Raw genomic sequence first — 9,909 nt, 5'->3', positions numbered from 1 at the left:
GTTTGGGTGAAGAGGCGGGGTTTGGGTGTAGGGGCGGGGTTTGGGTGTAGGGGCGTGGTTTGCGTGGAGGGGCGGGGTTTGGGTGAATTGGCGCGGTTTGGATGAAGGGGTGGGGTTTGTGTGAGGGGGCGGGGTCTAGGCGAGCAGGTGGTGTTTTGTGTCCCTTGTGTGTGGGGGAGGGGGCGTGGCCTCGGTGCGTGGGCGGGGCATGTTGTCCAGGAGACGGGACGCCCTGACGTCATGCCGATCCCGGAAGGAAGCAGAGCCACAGCACCGCCCTGTCACGGGACTCGCTGGTGAGACAGAGAGGGACCCCAGGGTGGGGTAGGTCTGTCCCTTGTGTGTGTGTACCCCCCACCCCTAGCACTGCCCCAGGGTGGGGAAGGTCTGTCCCCTGTATGTTTCCCTCCCCCTCAGCACTGCCCCCAGGGTGGGGAAGGTCTGTCCCCTGTATGTTTCCCTCCCCCTCAGCACTGCCCCCAGGGTGGGGAAGGTCTGTCCCCTGTATGTTTCCCTCCCCCTCAGCACTGCCCCCAGGGTGGGGAAGGTCTGTCCCCTGTATGTTTCCCTCCCCCTCAGCACTGCCCCCAGGGTGGGGAAGGTCTGTCCCCTGTATGTTTCCCTCCCCCTCAGCACTGCCCCCAGGGTGGGGAAGGTCTGTCACCTCATCCCAGCACTGCCCCAGGGTGGGGAAGGTCTGTCCCCTGTGTGTGTATACCCCTCACCCCCAGCACTGAGGGAGCGGGCGCTGTGGGAGGGTCAGTGCTGAGGGAGTGGGGGCTGTGGGAGGGTCAGTGCTGAGGGAGGGTCAGTGCTGAGGGAGTGGGGGCTGAGGGAGGGTCAGTGCTGAGGGAGTGGGGGCTGTGGGAGGGTCAGTGCTGAGGGAGTGGGGGCTGTGGGAGGGTCAGTGCTGAGGGAGCGGGCGCTGTGGGAGGGTCAGTGCTGAGGGAGTGGGCGCTGAGGGAGGGTCAGTGCTGAGGGAGCGGGGGTTGTGGGAGGGTCAGTGCTGAGGGAGCGGGGGCTGTGGGAGGGTCAGTGCTGAGGGAGCGGGGGTTGTGGGAGGGTCAGTGCTGAGGGAGCGGGGGCTGAGGGAGGGTCAGTGCTGAGGGAGTGGGGGCTGTGGGAGGGTCAGTGCTGAGGGAGCGGGGGCTGTGGGAGAGTCAGTGCTGAGGGAGTGGGGGCTGTGGGAGGGTCAGTGCTGAGGGAGTGGGTGCTGTGGGAGGGTCAGTGCTGAGGGAGTGGGCGCTGTGGGAGGGTCAGTGCTGAGGGAGTGGGTGCTGTGGGAGGGTCAGTGCTGAGGGAGTGGGGGCTGTGGGAGGGTCAGGGCTGAGGGAGTGGGGGCTGTGGGAGGGTCAGTGCTGAGGGAGTGGGCGCTGTGGGAGGGTCAGTGCTGAGGGAGTGGGTGCTGTGGGAGGGTCAGTGCTGAGGGAGTGGGCGCTGTGGGAGGGTCAGCGCTGAGGGAGTGGGGGCTGTGGGAGGGTCAGTGCTGAGGGAGTGGGGGCTGTGGGAGGGTCAGCGCTGAGGGAGTGGGTGCTGTGGGAGAGTCAGCGCTGAGGGAGGGTCAGTGCTGAGGGAGTGCGGGCTGTGGGAGGGTCAGTGCTGAGGGAGTGGGGGCTGTGGGAGGGTCAGTGCTGAGGGAGTGGGTGCTGTGGGAGGGTCAGTGCTGAGGGAGGGGGTGCTGTGGGAGGGTCAGTGCTGAGGGAGCGGGCGCTGTGGGAGGGTCAGTGCTGTGGGAGGGTCAGTGCTGAGGGAGTGGGCGCTGTGGGAGGGTCAGTGCTGTGGGAGGGTCAGTGCTGAGGGAGGTCAGTGCTGAGGGAGGGGGTGCTGTGGGAGGGTCAGTGCTGAGGGAGGGTCAGTGCTGAGGGAGCGTGTGCTGTGGGTCAGTGCTGAGGGAGTGGGGGCTGTGGGAGGGTCAGTGCTGAGGGAGTGGGGGCTGTGGGAGGGTCAGTGCTGAGGGAGTGGGGGCTGTGGGAGGGTCAGTGCTGAGGGAGTGGGGGCTGTGGGAGGGTCAGTGCTGAGGGAGTGGGGGCTGTGGGAGGGTCAGTGCTGAGGGAGCGGGGGCTGTGGGAGGGTCAGTGCTGAGGGAGTGGGCGCTGTGGGAGGGTCAGTGCTGAGGGAGTGGGGGCTGTGGGAGGGTCTGTCCCCTCACCCCCAGCACTGCCCCAGGGTGGGGAAGGTCTGTCCCGTGCATGTGTGTGTGTGTGTCCCTCACGTACACTCTCTCTCTTTCTCACTCACACACAGTACACTGCAGCCTCTCAGTGAGCCATCACCCAGTGGACCTTCCTGTGTTTCCAGGGGTTTCTGTTGAGGATGCTCCGAGACGAAGCAGAGATGTTTCGGACGAGAATTCGGGAGGAGCTTGATCGGACCATGGAATTCTGGCTCAAACATTCCCATGACCAGGAGCTGGGGTTAGCAGCCAAGATTCCAAGTTACAGAGGGATAAGAGGATGAAGAGAAACCAAATGAACTGATAGTGTGGGGCCTGACTCCAGCATTGTGGGAGGGTCAGTGCTGAGGGAGGGTCAGTGCTGAGGGAGGGTCAGTGCTGAGGGAGGGTCAGCGCTGAGGGAGTGGGGGCTGTGGGAGGGTCAGTGCTGAGGGAGTGGGCGCTGAGGGAGGGTCAGTGCTGAGGGAGCGGGGGCTGTGGGAGGGTCAGTGCTGTGGGAGGGTCAGTGCTGAGGGAGTGGGTGCTGTGGGAGGGTCAGTGCTGTGGGAGTGGGGGCTGTGGGAGGGTCATTGCTGAGGGAGTGGGGGCTGTGGGAGGGTCAGTGCTGAGGGAGTGGGGGCTGTGGGAGGGTCAGTGCTGAGGGAGTGGGGTCTGTGGGAGGGTCAGTGCTGAGGGAGTGGGGGCTGTGGGAGGGTCAGCGCTGAGGGAGCGGGGGCTGTGGAGGGTCAGTGCTGAGGAGTGGGGCTGTGGAGGGTCAGTGCTGAGGGAGTGGGGGGCTGTGGGAGGGTCAGTGCTGAGGGAGTGGGGCTGTGGGAGGGTCAGTGCTGAGGGAGTGGGGCTGTGGAGGGTCAGTGCTGAGGGAGTGGGGCTGTGGGAGGGTCAGTGCTGTGGGAGGGGTCAGTGCTGAGGGAGCGGGGGCTGTGGGAGGGTCAGTGCTGAGGGAGTGGGGACTGTGGGAGGGTCAGTGCTGAGGGAGTGGGGCTGTGGGAGGGTCAGTGCTGAGGGAGGGTCAGTGCTGAGGGAGGGTCAGTGCTGAGGGATGTGGGGCTGTGGGAGGGTCAGTGCTGAGGGAGGGTCAGTGCTGAGGGAGTGGGGGCTGTGGGAGGGTCAGTGCTGAGGGAGTGGGGGCTGTGGGAGGGTCAGTGCTGAGGGATGTGGGGCTGTGGGAGGGTCAGTGATGAGGGAGTGGGTGCTGTGGGAGGGTCAGTGCTGAGGGAGGGTCAGTGCTGAGGGAGTGGGGGGCTGCGGGAGGGTCAGTGCTGAGGGAGTGGGGGCTGTGGGAGGGTCAGTGCTGAGGGAGTGGGGGCTGTGGGAGGGTCAGTGCTGAGGGAGGGTCAGTGCTGTGGGAGTGGGGGCTGTGGGAGGGTAGTGCTGAGGGAGTGGGGGCTGTGGGAGGGTCAGTGCTGAGGGAGTGGGTGCTGTGGGAGGGTCAGTGCTGAGGAGGGTCAGTGCTGAGGGAGGGTCAGTGCTGTGGGAGGGTCAGTGCTGTGGGAGGGTCAGTGCTGAGGGAGTGGGTGCTGTGGGAGGGTCAGTGCTGAGGGAGTGGGGGGCTGTGGGAGGGTCAGTGCTGAGGGAGTGGGGGCTGCGGGAGGGTCAGTGCTGAGGGAGTGGGGGCTGTGGGAGGGTCAGTGCTGAGGGAGTGGGGGGCTGTGGGAGGGTCAGTGCTGAGGGAGGGTCAGTGCTGAGGGAGGGTCAGTGCTGTGGGAGGGTCAGTGCTGTGGGAGGGTCAGTGCTGAGGGAGTGGGTGCTGTGGGAGGGTCAGTGCTGAGGGAGGGTCAGTGCTGAGGGAGTGGGGGGCTGTGGGAGGGTCAGTGCTGAGGGAGTGGGGGCCGTGGGAGGGTCAGTGCTGAGGGAGTGGGGGCCGTGGGAGGGGTCAGCGCTGAGGGAGTGGGGGCTGTGGGAGGGTCAGTGCTGAGGGAGTGGGGGCTGTGGGAGGGTCAGTGCTGAGGGAGTGGGGACTGTGGGAGGGTCAGTGCTGAGGGAGTGGGGACTGTGGGAGGGTCAGTGCTGAGGGAGGGGGGGACTGTGGGAGGGTCAGTGCTGAGGGAGCGGGGGCTGTGGGAGGGTCAGTGCTGGGGGAGGGTCAGTGCTGAGGGAGCGGGGGCTGTGGGAGGGTCAGTGCTGAGGGAGTGGGGGCCGTGGGAGGGTCAGTGCTGAGGGAGTGGGGGCTGTGGGGAGGGTCAGTGCTGAGGGAGTGGGGGACTGTGGGAGGGTCAGTGCTGAGGGAGCGGGGCTGTGGGAGGGTCAGTGCTGAGGGAGCGGGGGCTGTGGGAGGGTCAGTGCTGAGGGAGTGGGGGCCGTGGGAGGGTCAGTGCTGAGGGAGTGGGGGCCGTGGGAGGGTCAGTGCTGAGGGAGGGTCAGTGCTGAGGGAGCGGGGGCTGTGGGAGGGTCAGTGCTGAGGGAGGGTCAGTGCTGAGGGAGTGGGGGCTGTGGGAGGGTCAGTGCTGAGGGAGTGGGGGCCGTGGGAGGGTCATTGCTGAGGGAGTGGGGGCTGTGGTAGGGTCAGTGCTGCGTGAGCTAATTGAGTCCTCCTTTTCCAGAGGCTTTTTCACTTGTCTATCCCGCGATGGGAGCGTATATGATGAGCTGAAATACATCTGGCTCCAGGGCAGGCAGGTCAGTCATCCATCTAGCAACAGATCCTGGATCCCTCTGTGCTCTGTGCTGCCCCTTCCCTTGCCCTCTACCTTCCCCCCTGTGAAACCTGTTGAAACATGGTTGATCCCCTGTGTCTTTGCTCCCCGCAGATCTGGACATACTGTCGTCTATATCGGACACTGCAACGCTTTCGTCGGCCTGAGATTCTGGCCGCTGCGGTAGCCGGTAAAATCTTCTCTCTTCCGCCCCCCCCCCCACCCACCCACCTGCCTCAGTCTCTCACCCTCCGGCCCCTGCCCCTGAGACTCTGCGTCTTCCCAAAATCCACATCCACCGCGCCTACCCCGTCTCCCTCGATCGACCCCCCCCCCCCCCCACCCTTCGCCGGGTTTTCGAACCATTAAGACCCAGAATCAATCCCCCGTGATTTCCCCGTGTCACGTACCGAAATAGAACGTGGAGAGGTTTTTTTTTTAGGTACACACTCTAACTTGAGAGTACAGTTGGCAGCAAGATTTTTGAACTGAACTCGACTCGGAGAGATTTACAGCGCGGAAATAGACCCCTTCGGCCCATCCCGTCCGTGCTGACCTGGATATCCTAACCTAATCCAGTCCCCGTTCCCCAGCCCTTGGCCCATCTCCCCCTAAACCCTTCCTATCCATGTCCCCCCCACATCCTTTTAAATGTTATCATTGTACCAGCCCCCACCACTTCCTCTGGCAGCTCGTTCCACACACGCACCACCTTCTGGGGGAAAAAGTTACCCCTCAGCTCCCTTTCCCCCCCTCTCACCTTAAACCTACCCCCCTCTAGTTCTGGGCTCCCCCACCCCAGGGGGAAAAGACCTTGTCTATTTACCCTATCCCTGCCCCCCCCCTCATGATTTTATAACCCTCTAGTTCTGGACCCCCCCACCCCCAGGGGGAAAAAGAACCTTGTCTATTTACCCTCTCCATGCCCCTTATGATTTTATAAACCTCTATAAGGTCACCCCCCTCAGCCTCCGACGCTCCAGCGAAAACAGCCCCAGCCTGTTCAGCCTCTCCCTGTAGCTCAAACCCTCCAACATCCTTGTAAATCTTTTCTGAACCCTTTCAAGTTTCACCACATCTTCCCGATAGGAAGGAGACCAGAATTGCACGCAATATTCCAACAGTGGCCTAACCAATGTCCTGTACAGCCGCAACATGACCTCCCAACTCCTGGACTCAATACTCGGACCAATAAAGGAAAGCATACCAAACGCTGCCTTCACTATCCTATCGACCTGCGACTCCACTTTCAAGGAGCTATGAACCTGCCCTCCAAGGTCTCTTTGTTCAGCAACACTCCCCAGGACCTTACCGTTAAGTGTATAAGTCCTGCTAAGATTTGCTTTCCCAAAATGCAGCCCCTCACATTTATCTGAATTAAACTCCATCTGCCACTTCTCAGCCCATTGGCCCATCTGGTCCAGATCCTGGTGTAATCTGAGGTAACCCTCTTCGCTGTCCACTACACCTCCAATTTTGGGGTCATCTGCAAACTTACTAACTGTACCTCTTATGGTCACATCCAAATCATTTATGCAAATGACAAAAGTAGAGGGCCCAGCACCGACCCTTGTGGCACTCCACTGGTCACAGGCCTCCAGTCTGAAAAACAACCCTCCACCACCACCCTCTGTCTTCTACCTTTGAGCCAGTTCTGTATCCAAATGGCTAGTTCTCCCTGTATTCCATGAGATCTAACCTTGCTAATCAGTCTCCCGTGGGGAACCTTGTCGAACGCCTTACTGAAGTCCATGTAGATCACATCTACTGCTCTACCCTCATCAACCCTCTTTGTTACTTCCTCAAAAAACTCAATCAAGTTTGTGAGACATGATTTCCCACGCACAAAGCCATGTTGACTATCCTGAATCAGTCCTTGCCTTTCCAAATACATGTACATCCTGTCCCTCAGGATTCCCTCCAACAACTTGCCCACCACCGAGGTCAGGCTGACCGGTCTATAGTTCCCTGGCCTTGTCCTTACCACCCTTCTTAAACAGTGGCACCGCATTTACCAACCTCCAGTCTTCTGGCACCTCACCTGTAATCATCGATGATGCAAATATCTCAGCGAGGGGCCCAGCAATCACTTCTCTCGCTTCCCACAGAGTTCTCGGGTACACCTGATCAGGTGCTGTCGAGATTTTTTTTTCCTGCTACATTCCCTATCTTTGAGAGCATGGTAGACAGCAAGATTTTTGTCCTGAACAGTTTCACTACTTAATCGAAACTGACAAGCCATCAGTTTCGATTATCGGTTACTGGGCAGATAACTGGTTTTTGACGAATTCTGCGTACTTTTGCTGCAGAGAACATGCAGCTGCTGTTGGGGAACACAACTGCCTGTCGAACGTAGAACATTCCAGCGCAGTACAGGCCCTTCAGCCCTCGCGTTGCACTAACCTGTGGAACCAGTCTGAAGCCCATCTAACCTACACTATTCCAGTCTCATCCATATGCCTATCCAATGCCCATTTAAATGCCCATAAAGTTGGCGAGTCCACTACTGTTGCAGGCAGGACATTCCACACCCCTCCTACTCTCTGAGTAAAGAAGCTCCCTCTGAAATCTGTCCTATATCTCTCACCCTTCAATTTAAAGCAATGCCCCTCGTGTTAGCCATCACTATCTGAGGAAAAAGGCTCACACTGTCCACCCTACCTAACCCTCTGATTATCTGATATGTCTCTATTAAGTCACCTCTCAACCTTCTTCTCCCTAACAGAATCAGCCTCAAGTCCCTCAGCCTTTCCTCCTCAGACCTTCCCTCCATAACCAGGCAACGTCCTGGTAAATCTCCTCTGAACCCTTTTCAGATCTTCCACATCCTTCCTATAACGCGATGACCAGAACTGGACACAATACTCCGAGTTTTGTACAGCTGCAGCATGACCTCATGGCTCCGAAATTGAGTCCCTCTCCCAATAAAAGCTAACACACCGTACGCCTTCTTAACAACTCTATCAACCTGGGGTGGCAACTTTCAGGGATCTATGTACATGGACTCTGAGATCTCTCTCCTCATCCACAATACCAAGAATCTTACCATTAGCCCAGGACTCTCTATTCCTGTTACTCCTTCCAAAGTGAATCCCCTCACACTTTTCCGAATTAAACCCCATTTGCCATCTCTCAGCCCAGCTCTGCAGCTTATCTATGTTCCTCTATAACCTGCAACATCCTTTGTCACTATTCACAACTCCGCCGACCTTAGTGTTATCCACAAATTTACTAACACGTGGTGTGTTCCTTCTCTCTCCCTCTCAGGTTTCTCGATCCTATCTATTCAACTACCTTCACTTGTAACCTTGGCTCTTAATAGTTTGCACGTTGCAAGACCAGAAGGAACAAAATTTATGTTGAATATTAGTGCCAGAGTTGCAGCCATCCTGGTAAATCCTTGTGGATTAGTCCTTGTGCTCTGCAAAATTTAAGGACGCGGAGTGAGGCAGCTTTCTATATGTATTCAAATTTCTAGATTCCCCACAGTGTGGAAACAGGCCCTTCGGCCCAAACAGTCCATACCGACCCTCTGAAGTGTAACCCACCCAGACCCATTTCCCTCTTACTAATGCACCTAACACTATGGGACAATTTAGCATGGCCAATCCCACCCTAACCTGTACATCCCTGGGCACTACGGGGACAATTTAGCACGGCCAATCCACCCTAACCTACACATCCCTGGGCACTATGGGACAATTTAGCACGGCCAATCCCACCCTAACCTGCACATCTTTGGACTGTGGGAGGAAACCGGAGCACCCAGAGGAAACCTATGCAGACACGGGGAGAATGTGCATGCATGAACTTTGTAAAATGGTATCTTGTCGCCCTCCCCTCTCGAGGGAGCACCCTGGTTCTCTGGGATCAGACTATGCATGTCTGGAAAGCGCTCTCAGCTAACTCTCTGCGTTTTGTTTCTGGGGGCGGTGGGTGTTCCGGGATGTCCCAGGCGGCGAGTTCCTGATGAGCTCCGCTCGGATCTCGGCTGACTCCCGGAAGCTGGCATTTGTGGTGACGCGGGACGGGAGGCCGGTCAAGGTGCAGCGGACCATCTTCAGCGAGTGCTTCTACACCATGGCCATGGACGAACTCTGGAGGGTCACCGGAGACGAGAAATACCAGGTCAGAGGCTTCCGGGATCCGGGGGGGGCAGGGCACGAGGACTGAGGCCTCACTGAGCGATGGGGCAGAGCAGGCCTGAAGCCTTCCTGGAGGTGGGGGAGCAAAAGGCCTGAGACCCCACTCAGGGAGAGAAATCAGACCCAAAGGCCTACTGGGGGGGGGTCAGGGAGACCAGGCCTGAGGGGGATGTCAGACCAGGCCCGAGGCCTGGCTTGAGGGGGCAGGGACACCGGGCCTGAGGAGGAAGTGAGACCAGGCCCGAGGGCAAAGGGACACCAGGCCTGAGGGGGAAGTGAGATCAGGCCCGAGGCCTGGATCGAGGGCAAAGGGACACCGTGCTGAGGGGGAAGTGAGACCAGGCCCAAGGCCTGGCTTGAGGGTGCAGGGAGACCAGGCCTGAGGCTCCCGGGGTGTGCACGGTGACGTTTTTCTGGTGCTCCCCGTCAGAGGGAAGCCGTGGAGATGATGGATCAGATTGTCCGGTGGGTGCAGGAGGACCCGACTGGCCTGGGGCGCCCGGAGCTACCCGGAGCAGAGAGCGTCAACTCCATGGCTGTACCCATGATGCTCCTGTGCTTGGTGGACCAACTGGAGGAAGGGGACGCCAAGATGGCCGACAAATACCGGGAACTGGGGGCGTGGTGTGTCGAACAGATTCTGCAGCACCTCCAGGTGAGACCGTTCACCCCTCCAGTCTCTGCTACCCTCGGCAGCTTCCCCGTCAGCCCTGCAATGGAGTCTTTATCCCATCAAAGGTCCCGGGATAATCTGCATCCACCACACTTTCAGGCAGTACGTCCCAATTCATAGCAACTCAAAAATAATTCCCCCTCTATCCCCGTCTCCCCCTCTGGGTCTTTATCCCGTTCCCCCTCTATCCCCGTCTCTGGGTCTTTATCCCATTCCCCCTCTATCCCCGTCTCTGGGTCTTTATCCCATTCCCCCCTCTATCCCCGTCTCTGGGTCTTTATCCCA

The 9,909-nt window shown here is 59.2% G+C and overlaps 1 protein-coding gene across 5 annotated transcripts; it reads left to right on the top strand.

The window, feature by feature from the left end:
• The first annotated feature begins 230 nt into the window (after positions 1 to 230).
• renbp (renin binding protein) lies at positions 231 to 9,909 on the top strand. Of its 5 annotated transcripts, none has more exons than XM_072566552.1 (6): positions 231 to 296; positions 2,245 to 2,414; positions 4,714 to 4,789; positions 4,921 to 4,996; positions 8,762 to 8,934; positions 9,382 to 9,896. In XM_072566552.1, the coding sequence occupies exons 2-6, from the start codon at positions 2,314 to 2,316 to the stop codon at positions 9,742 to 9,744; spliced, it is 789 nt and encodes a 262-aa protein (XP_072422653.1). In that variant the 5' UTR covers positions 231 to 296; positions 2,245 to 2,313; the 3' UTR covers positions 9,745 to 9,896. The 5 variants fall into 5 exon arrangements, with proteins under 5 accessions (XP_072422653.1, XP_072422656.1, XP_072422652.1 ...); XM_072566555.1 differs by having other exon boundaries at positions 280 to 324; positions 9,427 to 9,909; XM_072566551.1 differs by having other exon boundaries at positions 280 to 324.

This window comes from Chiloscyllium punctatum, chromosome 50 (assembly GCF_047496795.1).
Source record: "Chiloscyllium punctatum isolate Juve2018m chromosome 50, sChiPun1.3, whole genome shotgun sequence".
NCBI lineage: Eukaryota > Metazoa > Chordata > Chondrichthyes > Orectolobiformes > Hemiscylliidae > Chiloscyllium > Chiloscyllium punctatum.
This window is presented reverse-complemented; position numbering and strand designations above follow the sequence as displayed.